The sequence below is a fragment of the Strix uralensis genome, unplaced genomic scaffold (genome assembly GCF_047716275.1).
Source record: "Strix uralensis isolate ZFMK-TIS-50842 unplaced genomic scaffold, bStrUra1 scaffold_131, whole genome shotgun sequence".
Lineage (NCBI taxonomy): Eukaryota > Metazoa > Chordata > Aves > Strigiformes > Strigidae > Strix > Strix uralensis.
Genome location: NW_027436770.1, coordinates 12,477 through 31,044, shown reverse-complemented (window position 1 = coordinate 31,044; position 18,568 = coordinate 12,477). Strand labels below are relative to the sequence as shown.

The window sequence follows — 18,568 nt, the reverse complement described above, 5'->3', positions numbered from 1 at the left end:
CTCCCGATCGTCTTCGGCAACTTCCGGCGCCTTTCGCCGAGGAAGGGAGGGGGGGGCCCGCGACGCGCTCGGGTCTTTCCGCCAGCGCTCGGGTCTTTCCGCCAGCGCTCGGCTCTTCCCGGCCGCCGTGCGGGGCGCTGCCTCGGCGCGGCTGCGTGCCGGCGGGCGCCATTTTGTGTGCCTGCCCGTGGAGCGCGGGGCGGGCGGGCGGATAAGCCGGGCCGGGCCGTGCCGAGCCGACCCCCGCGCTGTACAGTGACTGTGCCCCCCTGTTCGCCCCCCCGCCCCCCTTGCCCATGGCCGTGGAGAGCCCGAGTGTCCCCCCCGCCGCCGCCGCTTCCCCCCCCAGCCCGCACTCCACCCCCCCTTCTCCGTCCTGCCACCACCACGACAGCGGCAGCTGCAGCCTCCCCCGGCCGCCGCCGCCGCTCCAACACCACCACGGCCCGGACGAAAGGTCCAGTAACCGCCTCTCCCGAGAGCCTCTCTGTCTGTCTGTGTCTGTCTGTCCGGCTCGCCGGACCAGGTTTGGGGGGGGGGTGGGAGACGCGGGGCGACCGGTGGGGACGGGGAGGGCCGGGGGGGGGGGGGGGGGGGGTCGGGGAGGAGCGGAGGGGCGGGGGGGGGGGCCGGGGGGCCAAGGCCTGAGGTGAGCGGGGAGCCAGGGCGCAGGCCTGAGGCGGGCGGGGGGGGGGGGTAGGCCCGGCTTTGGGGAGGGGGGGCAGCGGGGCCCGGAGGGGGGCTTGCGAGGAGGAGGAGGAGGAGGAAGCGGGGCCAGAGGCAGGGACAGCGGGGGATATTTTGGGGGGGGGGGGGTGTCGTGGGTGTAGAGCAGGAGGCCGAGGGAGGAGGAGGAGGAGGGGGCCGCGGCCTGCGCAGAGCCGGGCCCTGAGGGCAGCGCAGGGCCTGGGGTGCCATGGGGGGGGTGTTGGGGGGGTTTATGAGAGGAGCGAGGGTCTGGAGGAGGCCAGGGAGAGGGGTGGGGGGCTCCTAGTTGCCTTTTTTTTTTTTTTTTAAGGGTGGGGGGGGTCCTTAATGAGGTCTTTAATGACGTTATTTCTCCTGGGCAGCGCTGGCCTCATTAACGTCCCCTTTGTCTTCCTGCTGCTTCTTAAAAATATTCCTTGGCTCAAGCGGGGAGCGTAGCAGGGGCAGGAAGGTACCGAGGGTTGGGGGGACGGGGAGGCGGGGGGCGTGTTGGGGTGCAGTAGCCTCCATCACCCCCCCACACCCGATAGGGAAAGGCTCACCTCTCAGGTATCCAAAAATTTAAAAAAAAAAAATATATCTATATCCCCCAGGACCCCCCTTTTTCCTCTGAGATGTATGTAAAGCACCTTCTCCCCCCTCCCTGACATAACTTCGGCCGTTTCCTTGATGAGCGCTTTTTTTTCTTAGTTGAAAGTATACAGGGCAGAAAGTATCGGCAAAAATAAACAGCTTAAGCGTGTACGTCTGGAAAAAAAAGATTAAAAAAAAAAAAAAAAAAAGAGCGAGGTTTGCTGCCTTCCCCCTCCCCTGGAGGGCAGGTGTGCAGTGCAGAGAGCCGCTTTTACGCATTAGCGTGCCTTTGTCTCGGAGGAGGTTTGTTTGCCATGTGGTGCAGGGTTGGGTTGGTAAGTAAGCGCTTTTATTGAATAATTAAATTATACCTTTTCCTGGCCTTTCCGCCCCCCCCTCCCTCTCCCACCACCGGGTAAGTCCCGAGATCGTCTGCAGGGTCCGTTTGGTGTAAGCAGTGAGTTGCTACCGTCCCCGTGTACAAACCAAGCAGAATCCTCCCCCTTTGTAATGGCCGGTAGAGTTGTGCACCCCGCCGATGTGAATGTTTAAAAGACAAAAAAAAAAGTCACAAAAGCACACAATTTACTCCCAAAGATGTCTGTTGTGACGTTCCCAGGTGAGATGCCTCGGTAAAACTCGTACTCCTTGATGCCATCTAGACGTAGGATGCGGATCCATTGCTTTGTCTGCAAACTCCATCCTCATTCCATTACGTTGAGTGTAAACCGGCCGCCCCTGGGTGCGGGTTTGCCCGTAAAGCAGAAAAAAAAAAAAAAAGTTAAAAAAAAGTTTTGTTAAGCAAAGTGTGTCAAAAAAAAAGGTGGCAAAGAAAGCACCGTTTCCCAAATGTCATCACACATTTCCCCCCCCCCATCCCCATGTACATGTCGGATAAGTAGAGAAATCGAAGCACAGTGCAAGCACCCAAGTTTGTAACAAACCTCCTCGATTCTCCTCCTCCCTTTCTTTTCCTTTGTCCGTCAGGTGCGTTAACGAAAAAGCTCAAGTTTGTTGCTCACGCTCCTTCACACGGTTCAAGGTCGAAGTAAGAACACCACGCACAGGGTTGGGTATTTCTCCCCCTCCCCGCCCCGTTAATTGAATTTCTTGGGTTCGTTTTTCCTGCAGACCCAAAACACAACACTTTGGCCCCTTTTTGTCCAGGTGGGGAGAAAAAAAAAAAACAAAAAAAACCCCCGATGTTTCCTCTAAGCACACCGATACAGTTGTGTGAAATTGTGGGGGTTTGGTTCTCCCTTTATTCCCTAAAAAAAAAAAAGAAAAAGGTGTCTACATCTGCTTAAACTCTGAAATAATCCGAGCGCTTGTTAGAGCTTTTCCTCGTAGGTCTAATTCCAGAAAGGGATTTCACACCCAACAACATCTTTTATGCCTTTTGGATGCTGGTTTGAAATGTTCAGTGTGGGACCCTTACGGTCGCTGGACCTTCCGTGGCTCCACTTTTGCCACCAAATCGTAAAGCTGGGATTTCTTTTTTATTGTTTTTTTTTTTTTTTCCCCCCTTTGATCCAAAATCCACCATCAGAGCTTGGAAATGTTACCGGGCTGGCTGAAACTTTTTTTTAGCTCAGAGCGGGACCTCCCAGCGTCGATTTTTTTCCCCCCAATATCTTAAATTAGGTTCTGTTCCTAAACGTCCGTCCGTGTTAAGCTTTATACTTGATCCCGGGGAAAATCCCCGCTGGGTTTTGGTTGTCCGCTGCTCACGGCGTAAGCGGGTTTTTTTTTTTTTTATCCGTATCAAGAAAGGGACAGGTGTGGTAGAAATGAGAGAAAACAGGCTGCTGGAAAACGTGAGGTTTGTTTTCTCCCTTCCGAGCAACCAGGAATTGACTGTCAGGAGTTTGCAGGGACAGGACTTGTGGACTAGTTCTGTAAAAGCGAGTGGGGTATTTTTATTTTTTTTTAATTTTTTTTTTCCCCAGGGTTAAATAGGAGCGTTCGAGTCAAAACTTCTTGTGTGGGGCTTCTCCTTGGGCCTTGCTTCCCCTGACCCATTTTTAATCGGGTTTAACCTCTCACAATTTACTCGAGATTCCCTTTTTGATGGTGCAAACGCTCGGGCGGGCGTTTCAACACCGGTACCGCTGGGAAACGGGAGCAACTTCTGATCGCGCCCACCAGGAATTATTTTTTTTTTTTCGCAGGGACAGGTTTTTTGTTGGTTTTTTTTTTTTTTTTTTTCCCAAAGGGCGTAATTGTTCGGCTCCTTGGGTCGAGCGAGGCTTTGTTACACCGGCTTAAAGGAAGGGCTGAAGCAAATCCCAGACCCCGCCGGCCTTTTTTTTTTTTTTTCTTTTTTTTTTTTTTTTTTCCCCAGGGCCTGGGCCGTGTGTCCCCGTCGCAGCGGTGGCAGCGTCAGAGCTGAGCGTTAGGATTTCGCTGAAGGGTTCGGAGAGAGGAGGAGCGGGAAGGAGCTCAGAATTAGCACCTGAGTCGAGCACGTTCCCCGGGAAATCTTGAGTGTAGCGCTTGAAAGTTATGAACGGCGCTTAAAAACGGCGATTTTAGGGATGTCAGGAGGCGGGTTTGCCCTGATGACAGCCAGGGACGGGCTGGAGGGATCTTTCTCCAAACCTCATAAATTGCTACAACATCCGTGTTACCGTAACGAAAGAAAAAAACCACCCCAAAACCCAACTGTATAGAAAATAGCGGATAAATCTTCGTGACTTCTGCCCCAGTGCGCGCAGTTTGAACGAGGCGCCGTGGCCCCGCTGCCTTCAAAGCGCTGCTGCTTTTCTTTCTTGATTGATGTATTTCCCCCGGTTTCCACTTGGAATAAAATGGCAGGCGGCCGCGCCGGCGGGCCAGGGGAGAGAGCTTAGTTCCGTCGGGATTATTCTGGAATAATCAGTGTTTTGGTGAAAGAATAGAAATCTGGCTGAACGCTTCTCTGCGGCGCAGGCAGGTGCGGTGCTGGGTTTCCCCCGAGCGACTAAACTTCTGCCGAAGCGTTAAACCTGGGATTAAGAACCTTTAGCTGGACGTCGTGGTCACTCCGTAAAGCCCGGCCTTGTGTTTTTTCACTAGGAAAAAAAAAAAAAATGCAGAGAATGAGCAAAAGCTACGCGTCCGTCCTAAAAAGAGCTAAATTCCGCTGCGAGAGCGCGATACCCCCTGTTGTACCCGCGGAGGGGCCTGGCTTTAAACCCCGCTCTGAGGGTTGTGGGGAGCCGCTTTCAACCCGCTCCCCCTCGAGCTCAGCCGCTTGATTTAGGGCAAATTCTCAGTTTTTACTTAGTTTGACCAAGCTGACCGTTTGAATTTGCTGTCTGGGGGTTTCCGCTCTCCAAGACGTCGGGTTGTTCAAACCCGACTTGAAACTCGGTTTAGCCCCGCGTGAGGCGGGAAGGGGGTGTTTGTAATCCTGAAGTCTGGAGCGTTTTGCTTAAAATCACGTAAAATTCGAAGCGAGATTAAATCGCGCGGATTCGCGGGCCGGTGACTTCCAGAGCGTTTGCGCTTTGTGAAAGGCTTTTTGCTGCATCGCTCGGAAAAAAGAATTAAAAAGCATTTTCACACACACGCTGCCCCCCCCCCCCGCCCCCCCCCCGCCGCCGCTCCTCGTGTGCTTTGCATTCCTCAGAGTTAAGCCCAGCTCTACCTTTGGACACAAACCCCCTCCCAGCACGGCGGGCGATTTCACGCTCAGCTGCTCCTCTTGTGCCCCGTCAAAGGGTTCCTCCAGCAGGTCGCCTGCTAAACCGGGGCTTTTGGAGAGGGGTTTTGTCTAGAAGTTCCCCCGGGTGTGTCGCACCTACGTGTAGAGAGCAGGTGAGAGCGCACAAAGCTCGCTCTTTTTTTTTTTTTTTTTTTAAAAAACACCAGTAACAAACACTTGGGGGTTTTTTTTTCCGAGAATGGGAGCCAAGAGGCTTCTTGTCGATGGGGTTTCTTTCGGGTGGAAGGAGCAAGGAGCAGCATGTGTTTTTATTAGGGTTGGGGGGGTGTCAGTGGTGTCTTAAATAGGGTTGGGGGTGTCAGTGGTGTCTTAAATAGGGTTGGGGGGGTGTCAGTGATGTCTTAAATAGGGTTGGGGGGTGTCAGTGGTGTCTTAAATAGGGTTGGGGGGTGTCAGTGGTGTCTTAAATAGGGTTGGGGGGTGTCAGTGATGTCTTAAATAGGGTTGGGGGGTGTCAGTGGTGTCTTAAATAGGGTTGGGGGGTGTCAGTGGTGTCTTAAATAGGGTTGGGGGGTGTCAGTGGTGTCTTAAATAGGGTTGGGGGGTGTCAGTGGTGTCTTAAATAGGGTTGGGGGTGTCGATAATATTCCCGATGCTTTGGGGGGGTCAGTAATATTCCCGATGCTTTGGGGGGGTCAGTGTTGGCCGTAACGCCGGTAAATCCCGCCCGGGCCCCTTTTCCCGCCCGTTTCCCGACTGACCAACCCCTCGGCCGCACGCCGCCGCGTTATTTATTCGGAGATAATATTTTAATTCTCGCGCTGCTCTTTGACAGAACAGCACCCCCCCCCTCACCCCCCCACCCCTAAATTTCCCCCCCAACCCTCCTTTCCCCCCTCGCCGAGCGCCCACGCTGTCGCTCCGGCCGGACAACGATGGGAAAGGAGCTTCTGTTTTTTTTCCAGGCGTCGCCGCCGCCTCCCGTCCTCGCCGCGGCTCTGAGCTCCCCACACGGCGCGCGGCGGCCGCCGTGGGTCCTGCGCGAGGATGGGCGCTGCGCCCCGGCCCCTAGAGCTCAGGCGGGGGCCGCAGCCGTAGGAAAGCCCGAGATGAGCGTGGATTCGGGGAAGAATTTTCCCCCAATCGGTGTTTTCGGCGATACCGATAGTTCCTTAGCAGCCATGGCTCCTTCACCGCGTCCCCGCAGCGACTCTCCACGGTGAGCCGTCCCCCGAAAACGCACATCATAGCTTGGATTAATTTTAATTTTAACCCCCCCCCGCCCCAGCAGCGTTCGGTCGCTCCCGGCCGTCGCCGTAGTTCAAATTTCAACGTTCCGTTGCGGTTTCAAACCGTTACGGGGCTTGGCTGACGCCCGGGCGTTCGCAGAGCGCGACGTGAACCCCGCGGGCTCTCTGCGAGTCGCTGTCTCGTTTTCAGCCCCGAACTTACCCAAATCTGGCAGAACTGGAGTTAAAAAAACAGCTAGCACCTGCCTTGAGATGTAGTTTGGGGCCTGAGCGTCCCTAGAAATGCGATTTCCCAGTGGGTGAAATAATTAATATTCATCGCTGAGCAGCTCAGCGATCGTTTTGACGCCTCGGTGCTTTTCAAAAAAGGGTTTTTTTTTCCAAAAAACCCCCTTTGCAGCTATGCTTTGTCCTCAGGAGCCTTTTTGCTCCTCGGATTTAATAAGGCGCCTGTCGACGGGGACGCGGCCCCGAGGAGGGGGCGGGGGGGGGGGTGTCGTCTCCTCTCACCCTCGCCACGGGACCGGCGCAACTCCCGGTGGGGTGAAAGCGCTGAGGGTAATTATCCCGCCTGAAAATTGCAATGAAGGTGTCAGCGAGGCGTTTTGTTCCCCTGGGGAGAGCGGGGAGCGATGGCGATCCCCGGCCGGCGACGGTGCTGGGAGAGGGCGAGCGATGCCCGAGGGAAGAGCCGGTTTTTGTGAGGGGGGTTTAGTGGCGGCAGCAGAGCGTTTCCTCCGCGCGCCCGCGCTGAGCCGCGTCGGGCTCACGAGTCCAAATCCGGACTCCCGGTGGCATTTCTAAGCCTGAAATCCATTTATTGACGAAGCGGCGCTGCCGGGGAAAGGCTCGAGGCTGGGGCGGTAGTTAAATATTTAAGTATTTAAATTCCGTAAAGCTCGCCGCGCGGCCGTCCTGCTGGGGTCTGCGCGTGGCCTGAGTCTCTCTTGCTCCGCGATCGCCGAGCGCCCGCACCATCATCCCCCCCCCCCCAATCCTCGCCTTGCGCAGACCCCCAGGGACCCCGCCTCAGCCTAAAGGGCTCCACGAGCGATCCTTGAGCGAGCTCGGCTTTGGAGCTGGGCTCTTCCTAGAGCGGTGCGAGCGCAAACGTGAGAGGGGAGCTCTGCGTCGGAGTGACCCCCAACCAGAGGGGTCCGTGCCAAAGAGCCGCCTCCTACACGCTCCAGAGTTGGGCTTTGCGAGCCCCCGGGACGTATAGAAACGAGCCGGCGCTTCTGTTTTTAATTCGAGCTTAAGTGCAGAGGGAGGGGGAGACCCCACTCTTGTTCTAAATCACACGGCGGCCTGTTGGCAGAGAAGGGAGGCGCAAGGGACGTGCCGTGTCACCCACTTAATCCGTTACGAGGTCGTAAAACGTCTCTCGTAACCCCTGCCTGAGTAATTTTTAATTGGATTTAATTGAGCGGGGCTTGGGGAATCCTCTGAGGAAGTTTGGGCTTGGCTTTACCACCTCTGCTAAGCGCAGCTGTGGGCGAACGGGGGCACGAGAAAGTGGAAATAACGGGGTGCGCCTCTTCAGGTTTGGCAAACCAGCGTGATAGTGACTTATTCTTGTCTTCTGGAGGATTGTGTGTTTTATCAAAACACCAATTTCCGTCGTTGGAGTGGACCAACCTTTTCTCAAAGCCCCAATTTCCATCCTTGGGGTGCCCCAAAACTTCATTAAGGCCCCAATTTCCATCCTCACAGTGGCCCAAACCTTCATTAAAGCCCCAATTTCCATCCTTGGGGTGGCCCAAAACTTCATTAAGGCCCCAATTTCCATCCTCACAGTGGCCCAAACCTTCATTAAAGCCCCAATTTCCATCCTTGGGGTGCCCCAAACCTTCATTAAAGCCCCAATTTCCATCCTCGCAGTGGCCCAAACCTTCATTAAAGCCCCAATTTCCATCCTTGGGGTGGCCCAAAACTTCATTAAAGCCCCAATTTCCATCCTCGGAGTTTATTTGCAATAATTTGTTACGAAAGTCGAGCGCCGTAACGTTGTGGCTCCGGTTTGTCGGTCGCTTCTTCGCCGCGTTTAAGCCCGGCCTGAGCGAGAGCTCGAGCAGGTTTAGGGTGGCCGAGATGACCCGAATCGGTGTTTGCGGTTGGATTTTTTAACGAGGAATTTGCGAGCGCTTTGGGAGCCGAGCGCCCGGCCGGTGAGCGGAGCGTAAGCGGGTTTAATTCTTAATTATTTTTTTTTTTTGAATAAGGGGAATTAAAAGTGCCTGTCCGCTTTCCAGGGAGGATGGAGAACTGGAAGAAGGGGAGCTGGAGGACGACGGAGGGGAGGAGGCGCAGGATCCCTCCGAATCTCAAGAAAGAGGTCGGAAGGAGAAAGGGGAGAAGCACCACAGCGACTCGGATGACGAGAAAGCTCATCGGCGGATGAAGCGCAAGCGCCGGAAAGAGAGGGAGAAGGAGAAGAGGAGGTCCAAGAAGAAAAGGAAATCCAAACACAAGGTGAGCCGCGCGCTGCTCCTGCTCCCCGCGTCCGCTCTGCCGAGGGATTTCCTCGGGGAATTCCCCCCCCGTGACGTTGTTAGGGGTAATTAGAGGCTCTTTCCCTAACGATAACGGCGCGGTGGGAGCGCTGCGGGGCGCCAAGGAAACGCTGCGGCTCTGCCTCGGCCGTCTGAGGCCGCGGAGCGGGAAAAAAAAAAAAAAACACCAAAAAACCAGGTTTTTCTTCAGGGAATTCCTCCGTGAGCGCCCTCGCCTCCCGGGCGGTCGCGCACGGCTGGGTTGGCAAAATCGAGGCTGTTTGTGAGTGAAGTTCCGGGGATTTGTGGGGCGCGGAAAGTGTTTGTCCTCGTTAGGGAGCGGTTAAATGACCCGCTGCCGGGCCGTAGCGCCGGGAATACTGAAAATAGGTAAAAAAAACCTACACGTTTTTCTCGCGTTGAGAGCACGTAAAGGGCGAATACTGAAGGTTTGGAGCAAAATCTGAGTTGCCGAAAATCAAAAAAAAGGGCTAAAGGGAGACTCGGTGGTGGGTACCACGGCCCCGCGTGTTCTCCTTGCAGCGCCACGCGTCCTCCAGCGATGACTTCTCCGACTACAGCGAGGACTCGGACTTCAGTCCCGGGGAGAAGGGGCACAGGAAATACCGGGAGTACAGCCCCCCCTACTCCTCCGTAAGTCCCGCCCGCGCCTCCGCAGCCGCCCGGCTCGTCACCCGGCTGTTAGTCGGGTTATTGAAATGATTCCTTAAAAAAAAAATAAATGAAGGGATGATAGGAGTCTGGGCGCGTGCCCTCCCGCCGTCACTAACTCTCTGCCTTTCCCAAAGTCCCACCAGCAGTATCCGTCCTCCCACAGCGCTCCCCTGCAGAAGAAGGGCTACTCGAAAATGGAGAGCAAAGCGTACGGCCTGTACGAGGACTACGAGAACGAGGAGTACGGCCAGTACGAGGGGGAGGAGGATGAAGAGATCGGCAAGGAGGACTACGACGACTTTGCGAAGGAGCTGAACCAGTACCGGAGGGCGAAGGAGGGCTCGCACCGCGGCCGAGGTACGGCGGAGCGCTCGGAACTGGGCGTTGTTCTCGTGTTTGGAGCACGGAAAGGGCTGAAAATAGGTAAAATAAAACTACACGTTTTTCTTGCGTTGAGAGCAGGGAAAGGGCTGAAAATAGGTAAAATAAAACTACACGTTTTTCTCGTGTTGAGAGCAGGGAAAGGGCTGAAAATAGGTAAAATAAAACTACACGTTTTTCTCGTGTTGAGAGCACAGAAAGGGCTGAAAATAGGTAAAATAAAACTACACGTTTTTCTCGTGTTGAGAGCAGGGAAAGGGCTGAAAATAGGTAAAATAAAACTACACGTTTTTCTCGCATTGAGAGCACGGAAAGGGCTGAAAATAGGTAAAATAAAACTACACGTTTTTCTCGTGTTGAGAGCACGGAAAGGGCTGAAAATAGGTAAAATAAAACTACACGTTTTTCTCGCGTTGAGAGCACAGAAAGGGCTGAAAATAGGTAAAATAAAACTACACGTTTTTCTCGCGTTGAGAGCACAGAAAGGGCTGAAAATAGGTAAAATAAAACTACACGTTTTTCTCATGTTGAGAGCATGGAAAGGGTTGAAAATAGGTAAAATAAAACTACACGTTTTTCTCATGTTGAGAGCATGGAAAGGGTTGAAAATAGGTAAAATAAAACTACACGTTTTTCTCGCGTTGAGAGCACGGAAAGGGCTGAAAATAGGTAAAATAAAACTACACGTTTTTCTCGTGTTGAGAGCACAGAAAGGGCTGAAAATAGGTAAAATAAAACTACACGTTTTTCTCGCGTTGAGAGCACAGAAAGGGCTGAAAATAGGTAAAATAAAACTACACGTTTTTCTCATGTTGAGAGCATGGAAATGGTTGAAAATAGGTAAAATAAAACTACACGTTTTTCTCATGTTGAGAGCATGGAAAGGGCTGAAAATAGGTAAAATAAAACTACACGTTTTTCTCGCGTTGAGAGCACGGAAAGGGCTGAAAATAGGTAAAATAAAACTACACGTTTTTCTCGTGTTGAGAGCAGGGAAAGGGCTGAAAATAGGTAAAATAAAACTACACATTTTTCTCGCGTAGATCGTATTGAAAGCACAGAAAGGGCTGAAAATAGGTAAAATAAAACTAAACATTTTTCTCGCGTTGAGAGCACGGAAAGGGTTAAAGATAGATCAAATCAAACCTTTCTTGGCTTGGCAGGTGACGGCCATCGCTCACGTCAGGGTGGCACCGTCACCGCTCGGCCACACCCGGGCAGGCGCTGACGTGGTCGCGCGCCGTCGGGTTTTATTCAAAAACGTCCCAATTCAGCTTCTTAAAACCCCTTCGGGCGCATTTAACGCCTTTTGCGTGTTGGGCGTAAACGGATTCACTTGGGAACACGTTTCCAAGGCGCCGCTGACCCCCCGCTGAAGGGTGTCCCCCCCCCCTGTGATTTTTTATCGCGCCGGGGGGGTGAAAGGCGGCACTGGGCCGACCCCCTCCCTCCGTCCCCTCAGGTGGCCGCGGGCGAGGCCGAGGGTACCGCGGGCGAGGCGGCCGAGGGGGAATGAGAGGAGGCCGAGGCATGGGCCGGGGCAACCGCGGGCGAGGCCGGGGCGACCACCCCGAGGAAGAGGAGGAGCTGTACGACGAGGAGATGGAAGTAAGTTGCCCTCGGGGCGGCGCGGAGGTGAGAGGTTCCCCCCTTTTGTTTCGGAGCGGGGAGCGGGGCCGCGCGTCTCCCCCCGCCTCGTCACCCGCGGCTCTCGTTGGCAGTACTGCGAGAACGAGGAGCCCCTCGGCGACGACGACTACGACGACTACTCCAAGGAGCTCAACCAGTACCGCCGGAGCAAGGAGAACCGCGGGCGGGGTGAGTGGGGCGAGGGCGCGCGCCGGGGCGGCCCCGCCGGCTCGCGCTTCTCGCGGGAGCGGAGGAATCAGAGCCGTGTTTCAGGGCTGAATCGAGGACGCGGGCGCGGCCCCCGAGGACGAGGAAATAAAGGGATGGGCAGAGGACGAGGCAGAGGCGGCAACAGGAGCGGGATGGGGAAAGGCGGCGGCATGAACGACGACGACGATTACTACGACGAGGACATGGGGGTGAGTAGCTCTTTGGTTTCGGGGGCGCTCGCTGCGGGCGCCCCTTTTCCCCCTGTAAATCCACTCGAGCTTTGAAGAAACCAGAAAAAAAAAAAACAAACCCACACACGGATCTTCCCCAGGATCCACAAAAGTTGTCCCGTCTTTGACGGGGTTGGATGTTTCGGGTTCTGGTCCTCGCCCTCGTCTTCGCCTCCTTTTTCATCCCCAAACCTCAGCGGTTTTTCCCCTCTCGGAAGAATTTTAAATTCCTCTCGCGTGACCCGTGGCTTTGTCCAATTCTCGGGCCGCTCAACGCTGTGTGCTCCCTCTAGGACGGAGGAGGCGGCGGAAATTACCGGCGGAACGACCACGACAAACCCCACCAGCAGTCGGATAAGAAAGGGAAAGTGATCTGCAAATACTTTGTGGAGGGCAGATGCACCTGGGTGAGCGAATCCTCCCGGATTTCTCTTCAGGCCGAAGCGTCACGTTGGGGTTTTAACCCGTCCCGGGGCGGGATCGGGGCTGACGAAGCGCGTTTGGGGGAGGAGGATGTGTCCGTGTGTCCGTCCCGCGGACCCCTCCTGAACCCGCCGCCGTGTCGGTTCCGCGCAGGGCGACCACTGCAATTTCAGTCACGACATCGAACTGCCAAAGAAACGGGAACTCTGCAAGTTCTACATCACCGGCTACTGCGCCAGGGCCGAGAACTGCCCCTACATGCACGATATCCTTCGGGGGGGGGCCGACTGTTTCGTTAAGCCCGGCCTTAACCAAAGCCTCGTTAACCCGTTCCTGGGTAACGCGCCCTCGGGGACGTTCCTCCCGGGTCCTTCCCCTGTTGAAGAGTCGGGCTCTGGGGGGGCTGCGCCTCCAGGAAAACAGGGCGGGGAGGAAAGCGGGGCCCTTCCCGCGACGGGGGTTTAATATCCAACGCGTCGACAAGTCGATATTGCAAAATTCTCCGCCCCCCCGCTGGGGTTTATTTTCCTTAATAAATGCTAACGGGACTTCCCCTGCAAGCTCTTCCACACCACGGGCAACTGCATCAACGGGGACGACTGCATGTTTTCCCACGATCCCCTCACGGAGGAGACGCGGGAGCTCCTGGATAAGGTACGGGGGGGGTGTTAACGCGGGTTCACCCTCTGATTTTCCTCCGGGGGGGGTGTTAACGCGGGTTCACCCTCTGATTTTCCTCCCGTGGGAGGTGGAAAGGCGGGGGGGGGCCGTTCTTACTCCTTTATCGTCGCAGATGCTGGCGGACGACGCCGAAGCGGGCGCAGAGGATGAGAAAGAAGTGGAGGAGCTGAAGAAACAGGGCATCAACCCTCTCCCCAAACCGCCCCCCGGCGTGGGCTTGCTTCCCACCCCCCCCCGCCCTCCCGGGCCGCCGGCTCCCACCTCTCCCAACGGCAGACTGATGCCCGGGGGTCCTCCTCCCCCTCCGCCGCCGCCGCTGCCGCCCCCGGGGCCGCAGATGCCGCCGCCGATGCACGAGCCTCTGTCGCCGCAGCAGCTGCAGCAGCAGCAGGACATGTACAAGAAAATCCCTTCGCTCTTCGAGATCGTGGTACGGCCCACGGGGCAGCTGGCCGAGAAACTGGGCGTCAGGTGGGTCTCTGGGACGAGGAGCTCTGCCCCGTTTCGCCCCGTTTTGGGGCCCGGCGCGGGCGCTGCTGCTCGGCGAGCCCCGAGCCCGTCCCTCCAGAAGCAAAGAGAACGGGTGAACACTCGTTTTTTTTTCTTTTTCCTTTTCTCAGGCACCCAGGTCCGCCTCCCCCCAGGTTCCCCGGGCCAGGAGGGCCCCCAGGACCGATGCCTGGCCCCATGCACCCCGACATGCACCCCGACATGCACCCCGACATGCACCCGGACATGCACCCCGACATGCACCCCGACATGCACCCCGATATGCACCCGGACATGCACCCGGACATGCCGATGGGTCCGGGAATGAATCCTGGCCCCCCCATGGGTCCGGGGCCCCCCATGATGCCCTACGGACCCGACGACTCCCCCCACTCCGGCATGATGCCGCCCGTCCCGCCGGCGCAAGGTTTTTACGATAATTTCTACCAGCAGCAAGAAGGTTTGGAGATGGATCACGGCATGATGGGAGACCCAGGTACGTCCCCCCGCCCCGCACCCGGCCAAAAATCGGGTGGTTTTTTTCGAGCTTTTTCCTTGAACGCGGGGTTGATCTTTCCTCGGCAGAAGACTACGGCGGGTACGAGGACATGGAAGGGCCTCCCGGGGAGCACATGTTCCCCGATCCGGCCCTGGATCACGACGCCCTGTGCGAGGGGGGCCCCTCCGGCTTGGCGAAACCTCCGGGCAGCATCCCCGATTTCATGCCGTCGGCGCAGAGAGCGCTTTACCTGCGCATCCAGCAGAAGCAGCAGGAGGAAGAGGAGAGAGCCCGCAGATTAGCCGAGAGCAGCAAGCAGGAACGCGAGAACGAGGAAGGCAAGCGGCGGGGAAAAAAAAAAAAAACACCAAGTTTCCGTTCAAATCCGTGGAGGGGGGATAAGTGGGAGCTGCTTCGGCTTCGACCCCCGCGGAGGTGTCACCTGTGGGGAAAAAAAGGGGGGGGACATCGGAGAAATGGGGGGATTGGGGAGGGGTCTTTTAGGGAGCGAGGGGCACTGGATGCCTCGGAGGAAACCCCCGGCGCTGGGAGAGCGTTGCTGGGGCGGGTCTGGTGAGGAAATGGGAGCTGGGGGTAAATCGGGGTGGAACTGGGGGAGGAAGAGGAGGAGAGGGGGGCAGGTCTGGCGAGGAAATGGGAGCTGGGGGTAAATTGGGGGAGGAAGAGGAGGAGGAAGAGGAGGAGAGGGGGGCAGGTCTGGCGAGGAAATGGGAGCTGGGGGTAAATTGGGGGAGGAAGAGGAGGAGGAAGAGGAGGAGAGGGGGGCAGGTCTGGCGAGGAAATGGGAGCTGGGGGTAAATTGGGGGAGGAAGAGGAGGAGGAAGAGGAGGAGAGGGGGGCAGGTCTGGCGAGGAAATGGGAGCTGGGGGTAAATTGGGGGAGGAAGAGGAGGAGAGGGGGGCAGGTCTGGCGAGGAAATGGGAGCTGGGGGTAAATTGGGGGAGGAAGAGGAGGAGGAAGAGGAGGAGAGGGGGGCAGGTCTGGCGAGGAAATGGGAGCTGGGGGTAAATCGGGGTGGAAGCGGAGGAGGAAGAGGAGGAGAGGGGGGGCTTGCGGCTCGCCGGCGGTTTGGGGGGGTGTGGAAGGGAGCGGGGAGGCTGTGGGTGTCACACGTGGTCCCCCCGTTCCGTCTGGTCGGGAATTGGAGCCGGGAGGGGAGCGAGTGGGACGCGTTTCGGGGTCCCCCCCCTCGTCGTCGCCTCTCACCGGCTTCTTCCTCTTCCCCTCCCTCCCAGGCGACACCGGGAACTGGTATTCCAGCGACGAAGACGACGGGGGCAGCAGCGTCACCTCCATCCTGAAAACCCTGCGGCAGCAAAGCTCCGGCCGAGCTCACCCCCAGCCCCCCCACGCCGAGCTCGGCCCCCCCTCGGGCGTCAGCGACCCTCGCCTGCAGAAGCCCCCGGCGGGGGGGGGCGGCGGCGGCGGCCGTCCCGCCGACCCGCGGCTCCGCGACCCCCGGCTTTCCCGCGGCGCCGACCTCTCCCTCCCGCCTCTGCCGGGGGATTCGGGCCCCACCGACCCCCGCCTGGCGCGACACATTCCCTCCTCCGCCCCCAAACCGGAGGCTCCTCATTCCCAGAAACCCCCCCTGCTCCCTGACGAGGAGGAAGGCGAGAGGGTTTTACGGGATAAACCCGTCAGCATCCCCTTGGATGCTCTCCCGCCTCATTCCCTGCGGGACCCTCGCTCCCAGCTCCAGCAGTTCAGCCACATCAAAAAAGACGTCGTCCTGCACAAACCCAACTTCGCCCGCATGATCCTCTGGAGCCCCGAGGACCTGATCCCGCTGCCCGTCCCCAAGCAGGAGTTTGTCCCCGTCCCCGCCGCCCTCCAGGCCATGCCCACCCTCGATCCGCGGCTCAACAGACCCCAAACGGGCCTTTCCGACCCCAGGCAGCGCGGGGCAGCGGCGGCGGACGCCTCCTCCTCCTCCTCGTCCTCCTCGTCTTCCTCCTCCTCGGCCTCCTCGGGCGCCGGCCTCCCCGATTTCGAGCTCTTATCGAGGATTTTAAAGACTGTGAACGCGGCCGGCGGCCCCTCGCCCGGCGACAAACCCAGCGATCCTCGCGTGCGCAAAGCCCCCGCCGACCCCCGCTTGCAAAAATCCGCGGAAACGGGGGTTTCTCGAATCGCTAAAAGCCCCGAAACGGCGGCGGGGGGGGGCGAGGCCGCCCCGGCCATCGCTCCCTACGACCCGCGGCTGCTGACGGCCGGCGGGCTCAGCAAGGGCAGCGGCCAGAGCAGCGTCCTCAGCGCCATCAGCCTCTACGACCCCAGGACTCCCAGTTCGGGCAAAACCTCCGAATCTCCGAACGAAGGAAATTCCGCTTCGAAATCATCCGATTCCGGTAAAACCCCCGCTAAAACCAAGGAACCTCTTTTCGTCCGACGATCGGCTTTGGATCAACCCGAAACGGAGAAAGCGAGCGCCGAATCCGCCACGGACAGGTACAACAGTTACAACCGGCCTCGTCCCAAAGGCACCGCCGGGGGTCCCCCCGCCCCAGAAACCACCCCCCAGCCCGGCGTCCACAACCTCCCAGTGCCCCCAGTTTACGGAATGGTCAAACAAAGCGCCAAATCGGGCTCGGGGAGCCCCTTCGCGGGGAACAGCCCGGCGCGGGACGGCGAGCAGCAGGACGCCGCCTCCCTCAAAGACGTCTTCAAGGGCTTCGACCCCACGGCTTCGCCTTTTTGCCAGTAATATTAAAAAAAAACGCAAAAAAAAAAAAACCACCCCAAAACCAACCCCCCGAGGCCGCTCCGCGCATCCGCTCGGGGCGGGAATTTCATTTCTTTTTGCTTTTTTTTTTTAATCCCATTAGCGCTCGCTTTAGCCATAGACCGTCTCTCTAAACCCCAAATTTTGCTGAAATTAAAATTTTTCCCCCCCGCAGCCGCGTTTAAAAAAGCAGTGACGCCTCCCTCCGCGACAACAACCAGCGCTTTTATTATTTCGGCGCTTTTTTTCTTCCCCCCCCCCCCCAACAAAAATGATCAAAATCAACCCGGGGGAGGAGAAAAAAGAAAAAACACTTGAAATCTCCCCGTTTCAAACCCTCCTCGGGGAGGAAAAATGAACAGCGATTCTTCACTTTTTTGGTGTAAAAAGCCGCGCCGCTGGGTCGGGGGGGGTCGTTTTTACACCAGAATTCACTAAAAATCTTTGTATTATACTTTTTTCTTAAAATTCTGTGGCCGGAGTAACCACGAAAAAAAAACCCCAAACCCCCCCCAAAACGCATGTTTTTGCTTTTGTAATTGAGGGGAGGGGGCGTTTCTGGTTTCTTTCTGATTTTTTTTTTTTTTTTTTTTTATCAAAAGTTCATATTTTTAGGCCGTTTCTTGGCGATTTCACAAAATCCCCGAGAAAGCGTCGAAATATTTACAGCCTCCAAAATTCTGCAGTCTACCAAAAAAAAAAAAAAAGTTTGTATTATTGAAATTAAATTATTAATCGCAAATTATTTCGCTCGTATGTATTTTGCATCCAGAAAAGGGGTTTTTTCCCCCCAAAAAAAAAAAGTCTGCGCTCGGACGCTCTCAGTGGCTTTTTTTTGGGTGAAAATCGTCCTTTTCCCGGCGCGGGACGGCGTCAGAAAAGGGAGATAAAACCCAAATCCCCAACGACGCAACCAGAGGGGAAAAAAAAAAAAACCCACCGCCACATTTTTTTGGGGGGGAAAAAACCCCATTTCCGAGCAGCCGGTGCTGAGGGAACCGCCGCCCGCGCGGAAAAACCCCCAAAATCGTTCTTTTTCAGCGCTAAAACCGCCCGTTTTTGATCGCTCAAATTCCCGACGGGTTTTTCTCACCCCGTCGCCCCCCACGGAATATTTTTTCCCTCGGCGGTTCGAGCGCCCCCGGGGGTTGCTTTGAGGAAAAAAACCTGAACTTTTTGTAAAATGATTTATTGTTATTTTATTTTATAGGAATTTAAAAAAAAAAAAAAATAACAAAAACCAGCTGTCGAAGCCGGTCGGGGGGGGGGTTTTTTTTTCCACCTGCCGGAGGTTTCGAAGAAGAGCGATTGTAATAAATGTGTAAATAATTGTTTTGGAGTTGAGGTCGTTGATGAAAATACCTGGGTTTTGCACCAAAATTTGTATCCGGGGTTGGGCTTTGCTTTTGCCCGTTTCTTGCCTTTTTTGAGTGTTTCTCCCAAAGTTTGTCGAGGAGCCGACGGTTGAGCCTCGGCACCGCGGGGTTTAGGGGTGCAGGTGGGGGGTTTTGGGGTGCGTCAGGGGGGGTTTGGGGTGTGTCTGGGGGGGGTTGGGGTGCGTCTGGGAGGTTTTGGGGTGTGTCTGGGGGGTTTGGGGTGTGTCAGGGGGGGTTGGGGTGTGTCTGGGGGTTTTGGGGTGTGTCAGGGGGGGTTAGGGTGTGTCTGGGGGGGTTTGGGGTGTGTCTGGGGGGTTTGAGGTGTGTCTGGGGGGTTTTGGGGTGCGTTGGGGGGTTTTGAGGTGTGTCTGGGGGGTTTGGGGGTGCGGGTGGGGGGTTTTGGGGTGTGTCTGGGGGGTTTTGGGGTGCAGATGGGGGTCTTGGGGGTGAGTGTGGGGTTTTGGGGTGCAGGTGGGGATTTGGGGGTGCAGATGGGGGGGGGGTTGGGTTCCCGGGGCTGCATTTGGGGGCACACCTGCATATCTTGGGGTTCCCAG

At 56.5% G+C, this 18,568-nt stretch overlaps 1 protein-coding gene across 4 annotated transcripts; it reads left to right on the top strand.

Annotated features, from left to right (window-relative positions):
- Positions 1–167: 167 nt before the first annotated feature.
- Positions 168–17,969, top strand: ZC3H4 (zinc finger CCCH-type containing 4). 4 transcript variants are annotated; one of them, XM_074857362.1, is made up of 15 exons: positions 2,183–2,329; positions 5,896–6,149; positions 8,403–8,652; positions 9,216–9,326; positions 9,482–9,704; positions 11,191–11,336; positions 11,450–11,546; positions 11,631–11,776; positions 12,091–12,204; positions 12,374–12,485; positions 12,765–12,874; positions 13,014–13,372; positions 13,522–13,886; positions 13,976–14,227; positions 15,146–17,969. In XM_074857362.1, exons 2-15 carry the CDS (start codon positions 6,040–6,042, stop codon positions 16,615–16,617), a joined length of 3,867 nt encoding a protein of 1,288 aa, XP_074713463.1. In that variant the 5' UTR covers positions 2,183–2,329; positions 5,896–6,039; the 3' UTR covers positions 16,618–17,969. The 4 variants fall into 4 exon arrangements, with proteins under 4 accessions (XP_074713461.1, XP_074713463.1, XP_074713462.1 ...); XM_074857360.1 differs by lacking the exons at positions 2,183–2,329; positions 5,896–6,149 and adding an exon at positions 168–457 and having other exon boundaries at positions 8,433–8,652; XM_074857361.1 differs by lacking the exon at positions 2,183–2,329 and having other exon boundaries at positions 5,909–6,149; positions 8,433–8,652.
- Positions 17,970–18,568: the final 599 nt, after the last annotated feature.

Bases quoted from the DNA above. Each gene is read 5' to 3' on its own strand.
- ZC3H4 (XM_074857360.1), top strand. From the start codon at position 297: ATGGCCGTGGAGAGCCCGAGTGTCCCCCCCGCCGCCGCCGCTTCCCCC. The intron at 11,337-11,449 runs GTAAGTTGCCCT...TCTCGTTGGCAG, and splicing joins TGTACGACGAGGAGATGGAA to TACTGCGAGAACGAGGAGCC. The intron at 14,228-15,145 runs GCAAGCGGCGGG...CCTCCCTCCCAG, and splicing joins GGAACGCGAGAACGAGGAAG to GCGACACCGGGAACTGGTAT.